The 24,477-nt window shown below is 43.9% G+C and overlaps 1 protein-coding gene across 2 annotated transcripts in view; it reads left to right on the top strand.

Moving 5' to 3' along the window:
• Positions 1–24,477, top strand: part of EDC4 (enhancer of mRNA decapping 4) — a 39,321-nt gene that overhangs the window by 2,174 nt on the left and 12,670 nt on the right. Inside the window, exons 1-17 of one of the 2 annotated variants that reach the window (XM_044419819.1) lie at positions 2,677–2,696; positions 3,652–3,808; positions 4,370–4,481; positions 6,188–6,287; positions 6,453–6,642; positions 8,124–8,271; positions 9,318–9,422; positions 12,274–12,383; positions 12,526–12,609; positions 13,414–13,509; positions 15,059–15,161; positions 15,495–15,675; positions 18,082–18,154; positions 18,825–18,916; positions 20,566–20,762; positions 21,763–21,851; positions 23,127–23,280. In XM_044419819.1, coding sequence (XP_044275754.1) covers positions 4,401–4,481; positions 6,188–6,287; positions 6,453–6,642; positions 8,124–8,271; positions 9,318–9,422; positions 12,274–12,383; positions 12,526–12,609; positions 13,414–13,509; positions 15,059–15,161; positions 15,495–15,675; positions 18,082–18,154; positions 18,825–18,916; positions 20,566–20,762; positions 21,763–21,851; positions 23,127–23,280 — 1,803 coding nt within the window. In that variant the 5' untranslated portion in view covers positions 2,677–2,696; positions 3,652–3,808; positions 4,370–4,400. Of the gene's footprint in view, positions 1–2,676; positions 2,697–3,651; positions 3,809–4,369; positions 4,482–6,187; positions 6,288–6,452; positions 6,643–8,123; positions 8,272–9,317; positions 9,423–12,273; positions 12,384–12,525; positions 12,610–13,413; positions 13,510–15,058; positions 15,162–15,494; positions 15,676–18,081; positions 18,155–18,824; positions 18,917–20,565; positions 20,763–21,762; positions 21,852–23,126; positions 23,281–24,477 lie in introns of those variants that run through there. The other variant, XM_044419818.1, reaches the window with a different exon arrangement.

Genomic DNA, 24,477 nt, shown 5'->3' with positions numbered 1-24,477 from the left:
TCTTTAACACAGCAGTCCCAAGACAGTTCTACATCTGGGCTCTTACCACAGCGTCCCCATACTGCATGGGTAAATTTTTAAAAAATTCCACTGAGACTGAATCTAGAGAAGTCAGGTGAACCCAGAGGGTGGCTCATTAAACCTTGATCATGTCTTTGTGGGGAGGGAAAAGAACTTTCCCCATCTGAGCTGCTGCAGAGCATGAGAACTGACCTTGCCTTGCACTTGTGTAAAGTGGTAGCGGCGGCGGCATGAATTGCTTTTTCATACAGGGCTGGCAGGTTGTGGCCTCCGTATGTTCTGACATATGCTGGCAAGAACTGATGGAGTTGTAAGCCTCCAAAACAAAACAAAACAACCCCCTGGAATTCCACAAGTTGCCCATCCTCTTTTAGCAGTTTTAATTATTGCACAGTCTCTGACTTCTTTAACCAGGGAAATTGCCATGCTGATTCATGCTTTTGTAACCTTTCCTATTGTAACATTCTCTACAGAGGGGTTGAAAAATGATTTGGCACTTGCAGCTAGTGCAGAATACTATGATTTGCCTCCTGTTGAATGTGGGGAGGCAAGGACATGTCCAGTCAGCTTGGAGGCAGCTAAATGGTTGGCTGAGAGCTTCCAAGCCCATTTGAAGGTCCTGGTTCTTGCCTTTGTGGCCTGGGAACATCTTTCCCTGAATGAGGTCAGAAATTGTGCGTTCTGGAAGGGTTGTAAATCTCAGCAATTTCTTTACTGGTAGACTGAACTATTAATTGGTATATGTTTATTTTCCAAATACACTGAGGTTTCAGATAAATCAGTCTGAGATTAGGTAAAAGAGGTATACGCATTTCCTGAACTTCCTCATCTCCAAGTCTGGCAAAAGGTCTCTAAAGCTATGGAAAGTTGAAAACAGGCAAGAGTGCATTTGAAGCCCTACTTGGAACTAGTTCCTGAAATATGTACTTTGTTGTTATGTGCTGTCAAGCCATCTCTGACCTAAGGAATAATAAAAGCCTTCCTAAATGTCTTATCAGTAGCAGCCCTGCTAAGGCTGTAGTGTCCTTTATGTGTTCAGTCCATCTCATATGTACTAGAGTAGAACCAGTAATGACACAGTAATTTCAAAAGACCACAGCTTGTTCATTCAGAATTATATTCACTGTGTTAAATGAAACTTCTCTTCTCCACTCATTTCTTCCCTACTTAGTGGGAGTTCTTGGGTCAAGCTGTGCGACTGTTCTAGGGTGTGTTCAGATGTGACAGGTCAACCAAAATAAAGCATCCTTCCCAGTATCTTTGCCAAAGCACTGTTTCCCCAACCACAGGTGATCTACCTGGCCAGTGCAAAAGTGGGTGAGAAAAGCTGAAGTTAAGTGAGCAGTTTTCTGTGTTTGAAATCTTTATAAATTAGAGGCACTGCAGGGAATAGCAGTAAGTTTATCTTAACATTTTGAAATTGACCTATTACTTCAGTTGGAGACACTGTATACTCCCCATTGAGCATGTTATGCTGAGGTAAACTACAACTTTTTTGCCTTTGAGAACTTCATTAATAGCATAAGCCATGGACGAGACACATTAGTGTTTGAGGAAATCATGCTATCTTACACCACCAGGTTAAAAACAGCTGCTTATCCCGTGCCTGTAGCAGAGACCATGTGAGCAGTGGGCCGTGAGTGCTGGTGTTTCCTATCTTAAGCTCATCCAGCTCAGTTTTGCTGGGTGGAGATGTTTGGTTGGTAGTGTGCCCAGTTCTTGAGCAAAGGCTCTGCTGGAGAGTCTCAACCTTTACTTTTTCTCTCCAGGAATTAATTATCATGTACAATGCATTTCTAACTCTGGCTTGTTTCTGGGTTTGGATATCATAAAGAACAACCCAGGTTCACAATGTCCTTGGGTTCTTCAGTGTGCCAGAAGCAGGCAAGCAGTCAAGAGCCAGTTCACATGCTCCCAAACAGTGTTCCGTTATGTGAACTGGGTCATGATCTTGCAATTAACTTTTAAAACATCAGTGGGCAAAGCAGTATAATACCTGATTATTCACACTTACACACTCCTTTGGTGCCAGTGTAACCCTGTAAGTAGCACTTTAACTCATCCAGCCATAAGCCATTTATCCTGAGTGGGATGACTATGTTTCCTATTATTCATGGAAATTAATGTATTTTTTTCTGGAAAAGTAAAACAGGATTACTATACCTGACTTCTCTTTTAGTACTGAAAAGCTGGAACCTGAACCTTAACCTGATTTAGCAGCAAGGGGTTAGCAATCAGTATTACATTTCAACCCTGTAAATCTTTTGTAACTGTTTTCATTATGCTAATTAAACTTCTAGTGACTTCTGCCATGCAAACTAAAGAGCTTTAGTTTAACTCATTCAAAAGAAGGTTTTAAGACCAATTCTTTAGTCACAGTTGCCAACTGAGATTGCTGCTTTCTCAGTTGTTTATAAAATCTGTTGGGCTTTTTTTGGTGATAATTCCACATATAGATAAGCAACGTGGATACTTATTATTGTCTTGGATTCTCTCCCTCCAGGCCCAATTTGTCCTCAGCATAAATAAGCAAATAGAATGACATTACTTGCTTGAGTTTGACCTTGGAATAAAGAAGCGCATGCTTTATTTCTCTTGCTTCCTCTGACATTCAACTTCAAAAGCTTTATCAGAGAGGTTTGCCTGGCGCCAACGCTTTTTCCTTTCGGCGCCAGGTGAAAAACTTTTTATTTTCCTCTATTCTAATTGTTAATTGTTAATCGTCTTAATTTGTGGTTTTATATTTATTATTGGATGATGTGCTACTTTTATCTCTTTATCCTATTTTATTGGTGTTCTTGTAAACCATCCTGAAACCATCCTGATGGGATGGTATACAAAAGTTTTAAATAAATACATACATAAAAAATACCACCTGAAACCTCTCTTGTAATGGAGAGAACAGCCAGCGATTAAGGTTGCATTCCCCAACCTAGACCCCTCTAGATGTATTCACTATACTTTTCATCATCCCCATGGTGTCTGAGGAAGTTGGGAGTTGTAGTCTAGTGTATCTGGAGGGTGGGTTCTGGGTTGGGAAAGACTTCTAGAGCAAAGTGGGAAAAGGTAGAATGAAATCTGCTGGTTAATTTGCTGGTAATAATTAGGCAAGAGTTTTTATTTCCCAGTGGTTTAAAAGCAACAGTAACAAAGCACATTCCCTACCCTTCTAAATTTGGTTGCTGAAATCAAGAAAGTTCATGGGATGGGAGGAAACACAGTAGTATATTTATTTATCTGTGAAAGAATTTTTGTGCTAGTCCTGGTTTTGGTACTGGAAACAAGTTCCTGGGTGGGACATATATCTGGTGCCACTTTGTTCTTCAGTTCTGTGTCTTTGGGTGGTAGATTTTAGGGTCTAGTAGAAAACAAAATAGAAATAAACAAAAACAAGCCTGAAGTCTGACTAGCCCTGCTCAAGATTAACTACTTTTTGGTAGCTGTTTTAGTAGAAGCACAAAGCAAAATACTTTCTTGGGCCTAACGAAGGGAGCCTTACATTCACCTGAATGAAATCACTCTTTCTCATGTTACTATCTTCTCATCTGATGGGGGACTATTTGACTCAAAAGTACATGGCTGCTTTACAAGGTTTACAAGGTGCCTCCCTTTGTTGCCTCTCTCATTCAGGTTCAGTGAATGAAAACCAGAGAGCATCCAGTTCATACAATGGAGACCTAAATGGTTTGCTGGTTCCAGATCCCATAGCCTCTGGAGACGGTGTTTCCTTGGCCAAGCCAGTCCCTCAGACAGTTCCCCTGGGAGCATTACAAGAGAAGCAAGTCATGTAGGTATTTTGATGGTACAGAGGGATGGGTGTGGGAGAGGGAGGTGAAAGAGTCAAGATGCATTTGACATGACTGTGCTGAAGTAAACTTGGTGGGAGCAATTTCAGCAAAATATTCTGTCCTGCAAAGATTCAAAATTCCTTGTGACTGTTTCAGGGTTCTTGAACATAAGGTTATTTAAGGCTTTGGTTCGTTGGAAGTTCGAGTTTAAGCTGGAGGACTACCTTGCGGATGCGGGATATTTTGTCCCTCAGTTTAGTAGAAGCGCTTGTTTAGTCTATAGAGTCCTGATCAAGGTTGAAGCTTCAACTTATTGGTTCATATTGTCCTCTGTCTTGACATCCTTGCATAACAGGAAGGTTTTGATCAAAGATGGGCTACCATAAAGTTGCCACAAAGATGAAGAGTAAAATGGCAGCATTACCATAGCAGGCAAAGCTGTTTGACTGGGAGCCATTACTGAGTCACAGCCCTGGCTCTTTCAACTGTTGATAGCAAAAACTATTCATCCTTCATGTTTTACTTTGACATTTCCCCCCATCTTTTCTACCCTCCCTTAGTTGCCTCTCTGGAGATGACAGCTCCACCTGTATGGTGATAACTGCTAAAGACGTTGAGATAGTAGCCAGCAGCGACTCCAGCATCACCAGTAAAGCCAGAGGAAGCAACAAGGTAAAAGTGGTGGGGGGAGTCCAACTGGACTGTGTACTAAATAGTCTTCCCCAACCAGGTGCTGTCTGGACATGTTGCAGTCTTGGAAGCTGAAGTCCTAATACTTGGAGATCAACTTTCTATCCAACCTTAGGCTAGCGGACTTGGGAAGCGTAGAAAGGGGTGCAGCTGTGTTTGAACTCCAGTGTCACCAGCATGTGAAGTAGATGCTCCACTTCTAAACTGTATCTCCTTTACTAAGGCAACTCCAGGGTGGAATGCACTTTCATTTTCACAAAGGGTGCTTTAGAGCTACAGCTAATTCCCACCCCACCCCCCGCAGCTTCAGTTTAGGTCCCACCCCCAGTTGTACAGTGCAAACCATTCTCAGGCCTTTCCCTCAGGAACATCTTCTCAACATGTCCAAAGGGAAACAGTAGGAAATTTATTTATTTATTTATTTATTTATTTATTTATTTATTTATTTATTTATTTATTTATTTATTTCATTTTTCTACTACCCGGCAGCCAAAGGCTCTCTGGAATGCATCAAAGGAATTCTTCCTCTGGATCTTCAGATAAAACCAAACTAAATGTAAATGCCCATGAGAGCATAGCAGTGAAAAATAGTGTTAGCATTGTAGCATCTACTAAATGATTGTCATCTAAGTTGATGGAGTTGATGCAATGCCTCCAGTTTAGTCCAACTTTATGCACTTTTTGGGTCATTGTTCAATTCTTTAATTTTACCAGTGTCTCTTTAAAATCACTTTTTTCATTTCTGGCATTTTGTTAATCCAATAGTATACAGTAATATTTTTAGATGCTATCTGCCAGTTATTTAATTCCCATAAATCATAAGGGACTAAATTTTTAAGGGACAAAAGTTATGTTAATCAACTCTATTTAAGTCTCCACATCTAGCGCTCTGTGCTTCTCCCCCTCCCAGTTCAATTCCTTCATCCCAAGTAGGTTTGCCCTACATAGACATTCCCTTTGTTGCACATTCAATTGCAATAATATTGATTTGACAAAACAAAGCTGCTCAGGTCTGTTTCTTGATCACCCACAGGTGGCAAGCCATGACCCACACAATTTTATTTTATTTATTTATTTTTCGATTTATATCCTGACTTCGGCAAGGGGCGGCATAGAAATGTTTAATAATAATAATAATAATAATAATAATAATAATGGGCTCAAGGCAGCTTACATCATTCTCCTCCTCCTTCATATCCCCACAACAACAACCCTGTGAGGTAGGTTGGGCTGAGAGTCTGTGACTGGCCCAGAGTCACCCAGTTGGCTCCATGGCTGAGCAGGGACTAGTACCCAGATCTCCTGAGTCCCAGTCCCATGCTCTTAACCACTACGCCACACTGGCTCACAAACACAAAGAGCCACATGTGGATGCCGAGTCTCAGTTTGGCCACCCCTGTTATGAACAAAGGAAGCTTTAAAAAAAAAAAAACCCTTGCAGATGCCCTCAGACACTAGCTTGGAGACTCCTTCAGAGGTGCCACTGGAGTTGCCTGTGGGTGTTGTGTCAGGGATCCCTGTGTTAGCCGGTTCCCCTCTCTTTACTCCCTGCTTAGCACTACCTCCCCTTCAGAGCATGTTTTGATAGTTTCATAGCTGCTGAGTAATAAGTGCAGTGCTCCTCTTTGGTAAACATTGAATTTGATTTTGGCCCTCAGCTGCTCTTTTCATCCCATTTTTTCACTCAGGTGAAAATCCAGCCCGTGGCCAGGTATGACTGGGAGCAGAAGTATTACTATGGTAACCTGATAGCTGTGTCAAATGCCTACTTGGCATATGCCATTAGAGGTGAGACATCTTTCCACCTGCTTACTGAACAACTTTATCTGTTGGGTCAGAGTTTTGATTGCACTTGTACTGACTGTGTATTAGGCTGATTTTTTCACTGTGTAGAGAGAACTTTGGCTTTGCTTTGGCCATTGTGACCAATATTTTCTTGCTGCTTCCTGACAGGTGCCAACAATGGCTCTGCCATGGTGAGGGTCCTGAGCGTCAGCACCGCCGAGCGGAACCTGCTGAAAGGCTTTACTGGTGGTGTGGCTGACCTGGCGTTTGCTCACCTCAACTCCAACCAACTAGCCTGCTTGGATGAATCGGGCAACCTCTTTGTCTGGCGTCTGGCCATGGAGAATGGAAAAATCCAGTATCTTACCTCTCAGAATTGTACTGTGTGGGAGAGAACTCTAGTGTGGGTAGAGCTAGAGCTGAACATAGATTAGGATTTCCTGGTACACCTTTGAGTACATTTCAGTAGATCAATGAGGGCTTCTGACTTTCACTTGTCTAACAAACTGTAGCAACTAAAAAGTCTTGCCAACATTATATTCTTGAAAAGCGACCCTTGCAGGGTACCTGGGACTGTATTTTTCTGTGAAAGATTAGCGCGCATCCTTCAGATAGAGATCATAAATGTCTGGGCTGTGCTTATCTTCATTGAGCACCCTTTTCCTTAATGTATGCTTGTCTGAGGCACTACTTTGAACTTGCTGTAGTTGCTACATCTCCAGGTCCTAATAAAAAAAACCCAAATGTATCCCGTAAGTCTGAAGCCTGCCTAGACAGTGGCCTAGTCAGTGTTGTTTAGGAGAAAGAAGAATTGACATATTGGCTATGAGAAGGAGACACTGTCTTGTTTCGGAGGACAAGCAATCTTACTAGTATCTTAATTCTGGCAGCCAGAATGTGGACATTGCATATGCTTTTCTCACATAAGTCATTTGGTCTACCAGCAAGACCCTAAATCTCTGCACGCTTTTTCAAACATATCCATTTTGGATTAATTAACCATGGCTCATTGAACTAAGAATAAGCCTTGGGCTTCTGCACCAGCTTCAGCACTGCTATCCTAACAGACGAAGCCCAGCAAATGGGCATGTGTGGCTGAAACTTGAGCCTACTGCTCACTCTTGGCTTAACAGGCAAAGTCTGTTATGTCTCAGCAAGCTCAGACAAAGATGTATTCTTACTCATATTAGGGATTTGCACCACTTTGCACCATGATTGCACCAATTTGTGTCTTCCTATTAACTGTATTGCTGTTGACATGCAAGCTTATATCCCTGCAATCTGGCCTTTTTATGCTGATCTAAGAACAAAGTCAATATTGCAGATTTCCAGTGCTACAGTATGTTCCAGTTATTAAACAGTAGGTGGTACAATATGTTTCAGTTATTAAACAGTGGGTTTAATAACTGAAACGTTTCACAGCCTAGGAGAAAAGTGTGTATATCAAAAGAGAGATACCGGAGGGGTTCCAAGTAGATGCTATTTTTATAATTTTTGATAGGAAAAATCATCATTGTTTAGAGTTCAGGGGGCATGCTCTAAGTTGAAGCTATTCTTTTCCTCATCTTTGTTGTAAGGTGAGAAATGGGTGCTGACTGAAGACAAATTCTGGAGCTTACAGTGTGTGGAGTCAGACTGAATCGCAGGGCTTACAGCATTCATTTTTAAGAACCTCCTAGGCCTGTCTCCTAACCCTAGACTCTTCATTGGAGTCAAGCAAAAGCAAGTTCTTTGCATTCATTTCCAACATAATAGAAAAGTGAGAAAAAAGATCCTGTTTATGTTTCTTGGAGGTTTTGTGAAGGAAAATCTGTAGCATTTCCTTAACTTAGTGATCAGAGAAGAGATCTTGGTGAATATCAAGCGACCTGAAGGAACTCCTCTGAACAGCTTCCGAAGGATCATATGGTGTCCCTTTATTCCTGATGAGAATGATGACAACTGTGAGGAAGGCAGTCAGACTCTGGCACTGTTGCACGAGGACAGGGTAAATGGCTTTGATTTAGTTTTTGTCCTGAAGTTTTAGGATCCTGAGAAGAGTAAGTATAATAGACATGTAGGATTTTTAAAAAATATATCAATGTCCAGATATGTTAAAACGTGAAGATTGCATTTCTGTTGACTGGAGATCTGTTTTTAAAGTTCAGTGTGTCTTGCATGTTGTACCTCTACACCCAGAGAAATGTCCCCGGGTTCAATGTGTGGAATTGCAGTTATGCCCTTTAACCTCTAGGACTGCTTAGCACAGAAAACGGGCAAAGGAGAATGGCTCATTTGAGACATGAGAGACATGTAGAAAATTAGGCGCTGTAGGAAAACACGGAGAGAAGTTTTGGAATCATTGCATTAGCCTGATCCATGAGAGATTCAGGACAGATGAAAGTAAGCACTTCACATAGCACCTGGTTAAACTGTGGCACTCACTTCCCCAGGGTGTAGGGATGGCCACTAATTTGGACAGCTTTGCAGGGGATTAGACAATTAGAGGATGATTAGAGGATGAGGCCAGCAGCGGCTACTAGTCCTGCCAGCAGCATACTGCCTCCGGTAGACAATATACCTGTGTGTAGCAGCTGCTGAGGAGCATGGGTTGGAGGGTGCCTGTTGCACTCATATCCAGCTTGTGGGTTTCCTGTGGGAAGTTGGTTGGCCACTGGGGGAACAGAATGTTGGATGGAATGGATCCAGCATAATCCCTCTTATATTCTAAATCAGGTTGTATGAGAAGTTTGTTTTATGATGGAAGCCTTCTTAGGTGCTCCAAGTGTAAATAAGAGAAAAACAAGCCATAGATATACATACTTGGGGCACAGCTGTGGATTCTCTAGGATGTGATATGTATGAGATACGTTAATGAGCAAATACAGCATTACATTTGGCTGGGTTGTGAAGAATAAACACAGGAAATGGTGTAGAATTGATGGGAGGACACAGAATGTAGAGCAAGCTAGTAACTGGAGTGGTGGGTTGCTTAAGTCCAGGTCATGCTTTTGAGTGCTGTTTGTGTGTTGCCTACCTCTCTTCGTTTTGCAGGCAGAAGTCTGGGACCTAGATATAATCCAAGCTAAACACAGCTCCTGGCCAGTAGAAGTGACCAACATCAAGGAGGGCTTCATTGTGGTGAAAGGTCACACCACGGTAGGAATTCTGCTGCTGTCTTGGCGTAGGAGCAGCTGCCTTCTTGTCATTTCTGCTATGTATGTTTTAGTTCCTTTAACTCCCATTTTCAGAAGAAACCTGTGGCTGTATCCACTTAGCCAGTGAGGCTTGTGGTAAGATCTCCTGAATAAGTGGTTTGTTTGCAGATAATGACCATCCAGGTGGTGGTGTTGCTTTGTGCTGTCAAGTTGTCTCTGATTTATGGTGACCCAATGAGTGAAAACATTTCAAAATGTGCTGCCTGTGACAGCTCCATTCAGCAGTCCCAAGCTCAAAGCTGTGGCTTTACTTACGGATTTATTCCAGCTCATGTTTGGTCTTCCCTTTCATCTTCTGCCCTAGCATGATGGCCTTCTCCAGGCAGCCTCACCTTTTCATGATGTGCTCAAAGTAAGACAACCTCAGTTTTTAAATTTTTGCTTCTAGGGAAAGCTCTGACTTGATTTGACTTAGGACCCACTTATTTGTCTTTCTGTGGGTCCAGGGTATTCACAAAGCTCTCCTTCAGCACTGTATTTCAAACACATACATTTTCTTCCTTTCAGCTTTCTTCACTGTCCAACTTCCACACCCATACATTGTGATTGGGAATACAATAGTTTGGATGTTATTGACCTTGGTCTCCGTTATTATACTTGAGATAATCCAGGTATTCAGGCTTAATAAACCACAATATGAAAGAGTTGGTATGCTACTGCATGCAGCCCATTCATTCTTTCTCTTGAACAAGGAGGTAAATAAACCATGAAGGGGAAGGTTTTGCGTAACATCTGAACCCAAGGTTGTTTGGGTTAAGTGCACCCAAGCAAGACTGGATTTTTGAAACAGTCTTAAGCCATGACTTGCTGTTGGTCCATGATCCTGACTCATTTGGGTGTTGTTAAGCATTGGATGCTGTTGACCTTCTTTTACAGCTGTCACAATCATCATGCCCAGTGAATTTATAAGTTCAGCGTTTTGTAGTAACAGAAAACTCATAGCAGGAAATACTCAGTTACTTTTGTACATGGTTATCTTGACCTATACTTCCTTTTAGGACATCTGGTATCAAAACATCTGTCTTTAGGTTTTTGTTTTGTTTTTTTACAAATTCTCACCTTTCTGACAGAGGCTTATTTTATATTTTTGACTCTCTTCTCTCTCTCTGATAGAACCTTAAGTAACTGACCCTTGTTGTTTGGTCATCAGGAAAAATTTATGTTCTATACAGGCAGAAGTAAAGATGGCATCTTCATCTTGCTTGTAGCTAAACCATATGGTTCTGAGACTAGAAATCCAAGTCAAGGAATCCAGTTTGGAGGTGGGAATCCATGGATTCTCTTGGCTTGGCTCCTTGAAATCCTACTCTCTCTCCATCCTCTGCCAGGCTTGCCGTGTCTTTGCCAAGCGTACATTTGGACAAATACCACTTGTGAAGTTGTCATGTGCTGCGCTGCTGCACAAGGGGGTTCTCGCATACATATTGCTTGAGGGGGTGGGTTGTGCTGATGCCACAGTGCTGCACAAGGGAGGTTTTGTCGCGTACATATACTTTCCGCGTATATGGTTTTTATCAGCTTCTGGAGCTGTTTGCGTTATGTTGGTGAACTCTTATTACAACTAAAAAAAGTCACTTCTTTGCAACCTGACCCAGGGCACCTAAATATGTAAGAATGGGAATTGGGGTGGTGGAGGAAGAAGTTCGCAGGAATTACGGAGGATGCTGTGCAGGTGCCCATGGAGTGTCAGTTGGTGCCAATCTTGGGTGGCAGGTTTGTACCCCTTGCTTTTGCTGTGACAGGGATTACATAGTGCAATGGTGGACCTGAAATTTAGTGCAAAGGCACTCACATTCCCAAGTATTTGTGGGCTTAATTTTAGCTTGGCCCACTTCCTATATCAGTGCATGGTAAGAAGTCCTGCAAGTAGAAGAGAGCTGGGTCCCAGAGGGCTCAGCACACCCTAGCTGTGACAGTACCTTTTCCCTAAGACCTTTCTGTTAATTTCCCAGTGTCCCCAAGCTGGAATAATTTTATGAAGGCATGCCAAGACCTTAGGGACTTCAGCTTGTTCGGAAGAACTGCAGAAATAATTGCTTTGAAACTTCCCCAATTATTTTGTAGATAAGACCTGCCTTTATAGTGTAACTGAAGCAGTTTGTCTGTGTTCTGAGGAGGTGGGTGGAAAACGTTATACAATCCAGCACAGGAGGCATTGCCATTCATTCCCAGCCTGAGGAGAGAAATTGACACATTGCTTGCCCAGGCTCCTGTAGAAGCCCGTGGAGCATCGTCTGACCCATGTAGGATACCAACAGGCCAAGAGGGGAGGAGAATACACTTTCTTTCGCTTGTTCTGCAACTACATTTCATCTTTGTACAATAAACTGTATATCATCTTGACACAGTTGGTGTAATTTCTTCCTTAAGTGAGGTGCCTTGGCTGGTCCAGACCCCTCAGGTTAAAACACCAAGTAAGGGTCTAAAACTGACAGCATAATGGTAGCAGCTGTGTCCAAGATCATGATGGAGAATGTTAGCAGAACCCAGATGGGGAAAATAAAAGGGAATATTTCTCATTTGTTTCTCAAATTAACCTTTTGAACACACAAGACAGTGAAATCATGTACTTCAGGTGGTCCAAATTAACAGCACTATGTTGCCTCCGTTGTAAAAGCAGACCAATCAATGTTTGAAAAAATAGAATTGTACTGTTCCCAGTCTGAGTTGACCTTAATTGTCTATCACTTCAGATGACTTTCTCCATTACAATAAAGGTTTTATATTTCAGTGAAGTTGTCTTGCTCAGCCTAAGATAATTTCCTCTGTGCTCATTTCCTGATGCCATCTAGCGCCTGAGCGAGGGAGCCCTTTCTCCTGACGGAAGTGTCTTGGCCACAGCAAGCCATGATGGCTATGTCAAATTCTGGCAGATTTACATCGAAGGGCAGGACGAGCCAAGGTAACTTCAGAAGCGGAGAGAGGATAAGTTTGGGTCTTCAGTTGGCATGCCTAAAGCTTTCATTAGGCTGCCAGCCCTTTCATTTCTGCCCCTGTGAAACAAGAAGCTTGCTTGTCATTGTTTCTTTTTTTTTCCTACTTAGGTGCCTCCACGAATGGAAGCCCCATGATGGCCGACCTCTTTCCTGTTTGCTTTTCTGCGACAACCATAAAAAGCAAGATCCAGAGTAAGGGCACAAAATCTGCCACCTAGTGACTGAAGTTGAAGCTGAGGGCTTCAAACTCATGACACATTTTTATCAATTCAAGTTATTCATCTAAAAAGACCAACAACCTTGAGGCGCAGACCTGTAGGATCCCCTTAGTATGCTCGTCAAGCTCCAGGTGTCCAGGCTCCATGAACTTGGTACTGTGGTGCTGATAGGTATATGTAGATAATAAGGTTTTTTTATGTATGATAAATGCAATTGATTTTCCTGGTTCTGCATATGTTGCCTATTTTATAACTGATCATTAGTAAGTTTGCAAAATTAAAAAATGAAAGTTTGAGAAATCACATTCATCTGCATATTAGCACATGGCTTTTATTTTGAAATGCCACTTCAAGAGTACTCCTGTCCATCATTTTTAGCAGATTTTGGTTATGTCGATCAGCTAGGCTGTAATTACTGAGGAAAGGCATCTTGTGCATATAGAGCAGGAGTGCACAAGGTGTGGCCCATAGGCTGCGTGACTCCTCTGCTGCCCACCCAGTTGTAAAAAGAACAAGATTTAAAAGCTATCATTCATATTCATTCATTCAACACTGCAGAGTGAGAGGTACAGCCTGTCCGGTCTGTTGGCGGGGTCCAGTAGGAGAACAAAAATCCCCCCAGAGTTCCTGGAGTTGTACATCCTAGTATGTGTTTAGACAGAGAGAGAGAGGGAGCCACTAACATTGCGCTACAAAATGTGCCAGTTAGAATTCTTAGAGCGTGAACAAAAAGCCATTCCCAGTTTTTGGAAGCTCAATTACCTCCTCCTTTCTGCAGAGTTCCCTTTTGGAGGTTTCTCATCACAGGAGCAGATCAGAATCGAGAGCTGAAAATGTGGTGCACGGTCTCATGGACTTGTCTGCAGACTGTCCGGTGTGTATTGTCCGGTTTTCATTTCTGTGGTGTATGTGGTGTTAATGTGTGACCAGGGTGGGGGTGGGGGTTAGGGTGCCTCAACAGATGGAGTTGGCTTCGTGCTCAGGGAGGGTTTTTTTTTTTTAATTTATATCCTGCCCTTTTCCTACAAAGGGCTCAAGGCAGCTTACATCATTCTCCTCCATCTTATCCCCACAACAACCCTGTGAGGTAGGTTGGGCTGAGAGTCTGTGACTGGCCCAGAGTCACCCAGTTGGCTCCATGGCTGAGCGAGGACTCGAACCCAGGTCGTCTGAGTCCCAGTCCCATGCTCTAACCACGACACCACACTGGCTCTCCAGTGGTTCACATTGCTTGTGGGCCAGATGGTGGGAATGCCAGACATTATTTAATTGGTTCACTCATTTGACTTGATGATGGACCATGGGGCTAAGAAAGTCACCCCTCTGCCCTTCTGCCCTGTGAAACTTTCCCACAGTTTCTCCTCCTGAACCAGAGGCTGTGTGCTTCTCGCCAGCCACTTGGAGTATCACGAAGCTTGTTAATATTGGCATTTCAGCTAAGCATTCTGATGCCACCTCTTCTTCCAGTTTTGATCCAGAGTCTAATGTGTCCACCTTGGAAGGCTGTTATTTGGGGAGAAATGTGCCCTGTCCCCACATTACTGAGGTCATGCATACAAAGAAAGCATTTTGAATGCTCAAATGCGATTGAAATGCCAGATATTATCCGGGTTTGATTACAGCCATACATCAGTAGGCCTGGAGTTGGTTTTTGTTTCTAAACAGAAAAACACATTTCAGAATGTCCTGTGCCTATGCCAGATTCTGACGCAGAAATACATGGCCTTGTTTAAGGCACGTGCTCCACTGCGTGTGTCTATAAAGCAGGGGGTTAGACCTAATGGCCCTCTGGCCACTTCTAACTCCAGTAGTCTGTGAATCATCTGGAAAAGGCTACTTCTAAATTGCAGAGTTTCAAGCCATTGCCTATCAATCCTGAACTGCCATCCTGCTGCTTCAGCTCGTACTTCCCCTTCATCAGGCAGATCATAGATTTTCGTTTGGCAAAAGATTGAGCCATAGTAGGAATCAAGCACTTCAGCCTTTTCCCTAAAGAAAACATCTCTATGCAGAATCTCTTTGTGAGTTTGCATTCCCACCACATGTGTTTAACATCTCCTCTCTGATCACAGCTTTTCCAGGATTGGGGACTGATCCCCTTGAAAATAGCTGCTATTTGGTGACCATCTGTAATGAATTCCTCTGATAATCTTCAGTATGCACAGGCTCATTCTCTGTTGGGAACTCTGCAAAGGAGAGGACCCCGATTGCATGCTGGTTCTGTTCAGCTACTGGACTTCAGTTGGGCACCAGAACAGTGGGCTTGAACCTATTTTTCCTCCCTTTTGCACATTTACTGAATTTCTGAGAAAAGGCATGCTTATGGACATTTTGGTAATGATGTAGTTTTTAAAATGCACTTCAAAAACTAGAAAGAAAGGTGAATAAACTCTATTTTTACCTTCTCACTGTTACAATTCCAGATTTTCACCAGATATATTCAGCTCCATGAGTGTCCTTCCTAGTCTAAAAGCTGGCCTGGATCTCTCAGCTGAGTACTTGATTTTGAGTGACGTGCAGAGAAAGGTAAGCGATTGTAGCTGCGGAGTAGTTGGGTGCAGAAGGAAAGGGCATCTTGTTAGAAGCTGGCAGCAGCTGCCTCATTAAAGTTCTTTGGGTTTTGGTTTGTCTGGACTAGGCCATAAGAGACACATCTTATACTGGATTTAAACTTTTTTAAAAGTTCTCATTTTAAGAAAAGAGTGTGAACCAGAGATTAATTCAGTACTGCTTCTCATCTGGCCCAAGTTGAGAGAAGAGGCTATGTTTCTTCTGGTCTTTTGTGCATGCACCTCCTACTATGAGAACGCCTTGCAGGTTGTATTGCTACAGGATGTCTTTCTGGTGCCCTTCTCCCAGGTCTTGTATGTGATGGAACTCGTGCAGAACCAAGAGGAGGGCAAAGCCTATTTCAGCTCCATCTCCGAATTCCTGTTGACCCACCCAGTCCTGAGTTTTGGCATCCAGGTAGTCAGCCGCTGCCGGCTGAGACACACAGAGGTCCTGCCAGCAGAGGAGGAGAGTGACAGCTTGACTGCAGGTATGAAGCAAAGAAGCTCCTTTCCTACGATTAGGGCAAAGGAGTTGTCCCAGGTAATTAGCTTTACTTTCCCCAGTGGTTGCACAAGCACCACCTCTTCAGTCAAGACTTCTTGGCCCCAGCCGTAGTGAAATTCCTTCCTTCCATCCGTCCGTCCTTCCTTCCTTCCTTCCTTCCTTCCTTCCTTCCTTCCTTCCTTCCACAAAAACCATTATTTGCAAAGCATGTCTATGGTTGGCCATTATGATTTGTGTTCAGGCTACTAACCAAACTATGGAACTACCATTTGGAGCTGGCTTGTAACTGAAATTTGGAGCGGTATCCAAATTGACAAAGCAATGACTTTAGTCTTTTCTTTGCCATGTGAAGCTGCTGAAACTGATCTGGATAGGGAGCATGAAAGCTCAGTCGACTCTCAAGCGGTTCCTGATGTCTTTGCCCAGCTGACTGTCTGCTCCCTGCCCCGCTCCTATACTCGTAGTGCTCCCTCTCCATGCCTCTCTGAGATTAACATGCTTTCCAGTGTGAGAATCATTTAAGGCCGAAACAGAGGAGAACCCCAGGTGAGCTAGTAGCAGAATGATCAGATCAGCACAGGCAAGATCAGGCCGGAGATTTCTCAAGAAGCCAGCCATCCACAGCACCACTTGCTTGGGGGAGCTGCCCAGGAGCAAAAGACAGCACAAAGGTTTTCACACTGTCAGGAGTAGGCCAAGCCAAAGCATTTGGGTGGGACTTTTTGGGAAGCGAGTGAAAAAATTATTTGCTATTCTGAAAACAAAGAGAGATTGTGAGGCGCTCCTAAAGGACCTCTCCAGCCTGAGGGAATGGGCCTCAAACTGGCAGTGAGGTTCAACATTATGTTAATGTGAAGTGGCCCTCAATGTGGCAGAAGATCCCAGCTTTCCAAGTAAAAGCTGATGAGATCTGCGATGATGGTGCCAGACAAGGAACAGCTCTTGGGTCAAGGTTAGACAGCTCGGTGAAAATGTTGGCCTAGTGCAGTGATGGCGAACTTACGGCACGTGTGGCCAAAGGGGCACGCAGAGCCCTCTCTGTCGTCACCCCAGCAGCCATGCACATATTCGGAAAGATCAAGGACACCAGGCAATGACTGGCAGTGACAGGCAGCCACTCATTAGTCACGACTCTCCGAGCTTTCGCATGGCCGGTCAGTGAGCTGCCAGGGATTTGCATGGACTGTGATTTTAGTGGGATGCAGGTGGCACAGTGGTTTAAACTGCTGGGCTAGTCGATCGAAAGGTTGCCAGTTCATTGTGATTTTAGCAGAAGGTAGGAAAGGTACGAAATACACTCAGATTCCTTTTTCAGGGCCGGCCAAAAGCTGGTGATCAGTGGAACGTTGCCCCCTTGTGCTGGTGGCCAGCAAATTCAGTTTTTATGGCAGTGTTAGCACTTGATTAAGTGGGTTCTGAGTTGCAGTTTGGGCACTCGGTCTCTAAAAGGTTCAGCATCACTGGCCTAGTGTGTGGTGCTGTGAAAAAGGCAAGTCCTGTGTCAGGCAGAAATGGGAAAGAACTGAAAACAAAATTGCCTGTATCATACTGACTTTACAGAAATCTGTGGCATTTCTCAGAATATGTACAGTTCTGGTCACTGCACCTAAACAAACACTGTAGAGTTGGAAATAGCACAGAAAAGGGCGGAAGCAACTCCACGTAAGGAAAGGCTACCCAGCTGAAGTTGTTTAGCTTAGAAGAAAGACAAGTGAGACATGATAGAGGTACACAGAATTATGCAGGGTCTGTAGATTGTGGAAAAGGAGGCATTTTTGCCCCTCCCTCATAATACTCGGATCTGGGGTTATCCCATAAAACTGATTGGTGGAGGATTCAGGACATGTCAAGGGAAGGACTTCACTCAGTGCATAGGAAACTATGAAATTCACTTCTAGAGCACGAAGTGAAGGCCACCAATTTGAACAGCTTTAAAAGGATGTTGAACAAATCAACAGGGGATGAGACTTTGACTGGCTACTGGTCCTGATGGCTGTGCACGCCCTCCAGTGTCAGAGGCAACGGTGTGCACCATGTGCTGGGAAACAAGGTGGTGAGGGCACTGTTGCTCTCGAGTCCTGCTTGGGAGTTTCCTGTAGGAAACTGGCTGACTGTTGTGTGGACAGAACGTATGCTGGGGACTACTGGGACTAAAGTCCAGCCAGTCTGGAGGGCACCAGGCTGAGGAGGGCTGCCCTTCCATGAGCAGGCCGGTGCTGCAATTGCGGCTGAAGAGGAGCATGTGTTAAAGCAGCAGCTGCTCTGGAGGAGGCCAAGAGAGCGGCTGCCATGGCTGTTGCAATCTAGCTGGATTATGTATTGCTGCTGACAGGATTAGGGGAAAGAAGGAAGCAAGTTGCATTGCTCTGTCTATTCGCTTCTCTTTCAGAAGGCACTCAGGGCACTGGAGCTGTGGAATCAGCTGCAGGGGTGCTGATCAAACTCTTCTGTGTCCACACCAAGTGAGTATCGTGCAGTGCCGTTGCTTTAGAGGGCTTGCCTTCTAATTCTGTGTTGACAGTGCAGGGTCTGTCTGCCAGCATGTCGTTTTTGGTCTTTGGCAGCAAGCAAGGTGGAGCTGTACCATAGGTCAGAGGTGGGCAGAAGGTAGATTGGGACCCTGAGACCCTACAGTGCCAGCCAGACAGTTCTAGGCTACATGGATCAATAAGATAGCTTCATTTGCATCTTTGTGGACTGCAGCCTGTTTTCTCAGATATAGGGACACTGACACAGAAGCCGTCAATTCTTTCCCAGCCCCTCAAAACTTCGTCAAAGTTTCTCTGATTTGTGATCCTGGGAGAAAGATATGTCTGTGGTCCTTTTACTGCTGGCATGGCTTGAGTAGAGTAGTGTGTCTCTCTTCTGATGACTTTCTTGGATCGCACTGCTTAAGTGTGACCCCAGTCTCTGGAAGCTTCTTGCAAGGAGGATGTAGATTTGTAAGCATTGTAGAAATTGGAGAGGCTTCCAAAAACAACCAAGAAGGAGAAGGCCGCAGGTTGGAACTGATTCAGTCAGCACAGCTACAAATGGAAATCCACATGAACTGGAAGCTGACTCCCTTGCCTGTTGCTTGCCTTCCCTGATGCCTCACCCAGTGGACTGACACAATCTGCTTGAATGTTACAGGGCTCTTCAGGATGTCCAGATCAGGTTCCAGCCTCTCCATAGTCCAGACACAGCTGCTCCTATACCTCCCCATGCCTCCCATGAAGATTTTGGTGAGTATTCTTTCAGCTGAAGGTTCTGGGAAAAGTCATGCAAGAATTTCCGGAGCTTGAAGTATATCCTTGCGGTATTCTAATGCATCATATATATTCAGTTCTATGACTGAGACAAACCAGATAAATGTATATATGCTAACCCATTACATACCTTTGCAAAACCTGATTTTGATGATCAGGGAGGTGAGAAGGGGAGTCTTCCTTTAATTAAAGTTTGGAGAAGGAACATGAATGTTTCAAGCAGTTGTGCAATTGTGGATTGTGAGTTATATAGGTGACGGAGTCCCATACAGGCCCTCCTCTTTTCTAAATTCATTTTAAGCCTGTAACAGTCCAGAAGCCGGTCTTGTTCATTACCCTGCTTCCCTCATGGCCAGCCAGATGCTGTTTGGAAGCACACGAGCAGGACCTGAGGGCGATCACCCTCCTCTCGGCATTCCCTGGGAACTTATATTCAGAGAGATGCTGCCTAGAGGTGGCATGTTGCCATTATGATGGGTAGCCAATGGCTGGCTTATTTTTTATGGATTTGTCGAATCCCTTTTCAAATAAATAGCTAACACCACAGCTGCTTTGCAGCAGGTTCTGTAGTTTAACAGTGCACTGTGTGTAGGAGGACTTTCCTTTATCTGCCCTGGATTCCCCACTGTTCAGCTTCATGGGAGGACCCTGGGCTCTGTTATTATGAAAGCCACCTTCCCCACACCATGCACAAGTCTCCCATGCCCTCCCTTACTCTCCTTTTCTCAACTAGCTAGCTGCAAATGTTGTTCCCACATAAGGGAATTTGGGATGAATAATGTGTGATAACTTCCTCCAGGTATATATTCACTCACTTGGTTCCACTGAGTTCAGTAGGGCTTACTTCTGACTACTTCTGATAGGGTTGAACTCTTACTTTCACTGCAGTTCTGAAAATTTTGATACTAGTTTAGTTTAATTAGTTTACTTTTGACCAGTAAGAGCACCCGTTAAGCTGATTCATACATAAAACTAACCTGTGATTTGTTTATTTGGTAAACAGTGGGACAAAGTGCTATTTGTTTTTTCAACCTCCTTGTTTGTTTTCTTCCTCTTTGTCCATTTCTTGCATCCCACAGGCCTTTGCAACACCGTATACTAATTTCTTTCTACTATTCTTGCCCATTACCCCTGTACGTTGGCAAAACAACCCATTAGTCTGGGTTCACAATGACAATCCATGGGTTAAACAACCCAGAGTTCACAACCAAACAACAAACCATGGGTTCTCTTTCTGGATTGCTTGTGGTTAACAAACCATAGTTTGCTAGTGTGACTGGTTTGCACATCCAACAACTCAGAATGCAACAGCCTGCCGGTTAAAATCCTCCACAGATTAGTGTTATTTGCAAACCAATCAGTGCCGGTCTAGATGGACAAATATTCTAACTGGAAGCTTCCAATGCCTTCTTCTGCTGCTTCAGGACAAAATCTTGACTGTCCTGACTTTGGATTCTGAGTATTGGGGAGCTGACAGGGACTTTGGTTTGTCTTGCAACCTGTGTGTTTAACATTAATTTATCTGGGTGGCGGGGGGGGGGGGCGCTTGTGTAAGATTAAAAAGAATTTCATTCTCCCTCTTGGAATCATTTTCTGCTTGTTAATCTACATGGTGTATTTTGAAGCATTCCCAGACCACATGACTGACCTGGGCACAGAAGGGCTGGGATCAGAGAAGGGATCTGTGCATGGCTCACAGCCTGACCTACGCCGCGTTTCAGAGCTGTCCATGCCTGTGGACTTCCTTTCTCCATCCAATGACACAAAACCCAAGCTCATGACCCCAGATGCATTCATGACTCCCAGCACATCTCTGCAACAGGTATTTGCATGGGGTTGGCAGGGTCAGAGGGCATCTTGGCGTGGGCTTACTGCACGTTTCTGTGGCTGCTTCTATTAATATATGAGGGCTGGGAATAGTTAGCCCTGCACATTATTGAAATGGAGCTTTAGCTTTACTTTAGCAATGGAGGGAGGAGATTCCCACTTAGGACTCTGCATTTTTTACCAAGGGCTTTGGTGGCCTCAGCGGTTCCTTGTGTGGATTTGTCTATTTCAGGAAGGCAGCTTATTTGAGGGAAAATATTGGTCCAACTGTGCAAATAGTTTCCAGATACATGCATTGAACAAAGAAATGTGCTTGCAAAACATGCAGGGGTTTAAATAGGGTCTTTTTTTCTCTTTTTGCTAGTATTTACCTGGAGGGATTCAAATTGAGTTTTGCAGTTCTGGAGAAAAATCATTTTTGTAGTTATTCAGTATTATTGTCATTTTTAAGAAATGTTAAAGCTATAACTTATATATGTATATGACCCATTGGAAATGGGTTGGCTAGATTTCTGATTTTGTAGAGCAAATCCTTATGAATTGATCTAAATATTAGCAGTGCCATAATACTTCCATAAAAACAAAAATTAAAAATCACAGTATGACTTAACTTTCAAATTTCACAGAGCATTTCTTTGGACCCAAAGTTAAAAAACACTGTGAGAAAATATTAAGCCCCACTTAAGAAGAACTTTGCAGACTAGATCGATTTGTGATCAGTGAAGCAGTGGCCTTTTTTAAAGCCAGGAGTTATTCAGATCTGTTGCTAGCACAAGCTGTAATTCACAAAAATAAAGCAGAAGTAAAGAGGAACACGATAGTCCTCAGCTGAAGATTAATTTTAGACAATCCTCAAGTCATTAATTGATTATTATTTATAATGTATAAAAACAGGTCTTAGGGGTAGTGTTAATTAGTGGGCAATGCAATGCATACTTCCAAGTGAAATGCTAGCTAGCAAGCTCTCTACTAACGTCTTGTGTTATTTGTACCAGATCACAGTGTCACCTGGAAGCAGCATTAGCTCCCTCACGGCTGTCACCACCATGAGCAGTTCCTCGGTCAGTGAGCCCCTTATTCCCAGGTAAAGACTTCCTCCTGGTGCCACCCATAGCTTGCTTCCCAGGGTCTAATAGACTTTACTCAGAATAATGCATCAAAATGAACTAATTCCCAGCGGTTGCTCCAGGGAACTGTTTACAGCAAATCTTGTATCCTTTCCAGGACTGCAGGTGACAAATGTACTACCCAAAAGAAGTGACTCTTGCCTCAGTAACTACCCCCCCTCCCCCGGTAATCTTTCCTGGACCAGCAGCATTCACTGCATGCAACTGGGATGAACAGTGGAGGTTGTTATTGAAATGAGACTCTGGGTAAATAGTCCAGGTGTCCTAGGCTGGTGGGAGCAAGGAGACTCTAAAGCAGATTCCTTAGAATGCGGTTTTGGTGTGGCTGTAGAAGAGCACAAAGCTCAGTTCAGCATTGGTCACTGCTCAAGGCACATGGGGCCACTATACTTCTGGTTCCTTGTGTACTGAGAGTGAAACATGTTCTTAGTAATCCCCCACTGGTTGCATCAGTGCCGGGCAGAGGTCCTCCACAAATGTGTTTTCAGGCAAGTCTTCTGTAAGGGAATGGGGTGACTGTAGGTCCCTCCTAGCTCTTTGGCTGTCAGTCAAGGCTGCTCTCATGCAATGTTCCTCACAGAAGGTTCTTTTACTGAAAACATTGTTGGGTGGGTGGGTCCAGGAGGACAGAAGCAGACAGATTTGAAGTTTGTGGCAACTGCTTCCTTAAAATTCCAGGTCCACTAAGCAGAACCAGGAGCAAAGTGACAAGAGCAACTTTTGAGACTGAGGAGAGCAAAATAGAGAAAACTGGTTAAGGGAGTGGAGGCAGTTATTTTCTACTGTTTATGGGTCATGATAGATTTGCATATTCAGAGATTCAGACATCTTTTTAAGCCACAAAAAGGGAACAAATTTGTTAGCCAAAAGAGCCACACAAAGGCTTGGTCAAGCATCCCCACTTTACAATGAGGAATGCTGAGGCTTGAAAATAACAAGAGGCCATGGCAGTAATATAACAAATACTATACTTTCAAGTAATGTGAAAATAACAAATTAACAAGAGGCTGGGGTGGGAGGGAATTGTTTAGTTGCTGTTATTAAATCCTTGGGTGTTGAAAAGCCTTGGTGATCTACCAAAAATACCCGGAGATCTACCAGTAGATCCCAGTTTACCTTCTGCCCACCCCTGCCCTAGGACTGTGGGCTTCCTTAACCACGCTGTGCTCAGAGCCCCTGTCCTGGGGGCTGCAGACCTCTTGATGGTCACCGGTGCCTTCTTTTTGTTGCAGACCAGCTGAAGAAGCATCGCTGAGCCCAAAGATGCAGCTGGATGCCAGCCTTGCCCTGAGCAGCAGCACCGGAAGCCTGCAGGCGAGCCCTCGAAGTCACTCAGTTCTCCTTCCTGGCCTTCCAGACAAACTGACCCCAAAGGCCCCTGTTCCGGTAAAGTGGCTTTTTGTGAACATGCGAAGGTGGCTCTTCCCACCCAGCAGCACCACCAGCCCTGTGTGGCTTCTTGCTTCTGCACTCAGCTACTTGCATGTCCGGTCTGGGAGTCATGCCCCTGCCGCACCCCTCCTACCTCAACCCAGATAATCCTTTTGTGAACACAAATTTTTAAATGTGCAGTCACTGAATATTCAGTATTATCATCATTACAGTTACTTTCCATCTGCTTTCTTTTTGCAAAGAACCCAAAGTGTCTTACCTAGTTCACTTCCTCTCCATTTTATCCTGTGAGTTAGGTTAGGCCAAAGTCAACCAGTGAAATGCATAGCCAGGAGGGGACTTAAAACCTGGATTTCCGGAGTCCCAGTCCAGCAGGCAGCACCTCAGTGGCTTTCAGCGTGCTTTTAGATACAGAGCTCTGTCTCTGAGGTACAGACAAGTCATAGGAGCCCAGTGGTACCAAGGTGTGAGCAAAGTGATGAGAGAGCTAAGGCTAATGTGAAGTTCTGTCAGAATTTCTGCATGAATTTCCTATTGCTGAGACTGTCCCTTCTGCTTCTGCACCCAACCAACTACCTGGTCCTTCACTATCCATTTTAATGTGTTTGCAGCAGGGAGTGGGAACAGATGTCCCTCTAGATAATGCTGAACTGCAACCTCCATCTGCCCCAGCCAGCATAGCTGATAGCAGTGCACAACTTCTGGAGTACCACACATTTGCCAACCTTTTCTTAAAGGCAGAATACAATACAGCTGGTAGGTGTAGAGTGCTGTTCTGGCCACTGGGCTCTACCCCATGCTCAGATCAGAGGTTCACTGGACGAACTAGGGCCCACCTCTGTTTTTCCCATGGGGTTATTGTGAGAATGAAGCTGGGGAACCAGCAAGACTAGCCTGAGTGTTGAAGGAATTTTAACGAATTAAAATTCAGTGAAGAAGTCGAAACTCACATGCTTGCAATGTGCAAACCTTTTAAATCTTGTGTTTTTCTTTAAACATTTATTTTCATCATAGGTTGATTTGGGAGGAACATTTTTTTAATAAATGTACAAAACCATGCACACACGGAGTGGGGGAAAACGGCAGTGCTAGGAAGAAAGCGGGCAAGAAACTTGCAATCCTATTCATGTTAAGACAGAAAAACGCTCCATTGCCCAGCATCCCCAAGCCAGAAAAACCATCCTATGATTC

This window comes from Varanus komodoensis, unplaced genomic scaffold (assembly GCF_004798865.1).
Source record: "Varanus komodoensis strain SLA01 unplaced genomic scaffold, ASM479886v1 scaffold109, whole genome shotgun sequence".
In the NCBI taxonomy this organism is placed as follows: Eukaryota; Metazoa; Chordata; class Lepidosauria; order Squamata; family Varanidae; genus Varanus; species Varanus komodoensis.
The sequence above is the reverse complement of the archived record's forward strand: the minus strand, read 5'-3'. Positions and strand labels throughout refer to the sequence as shown.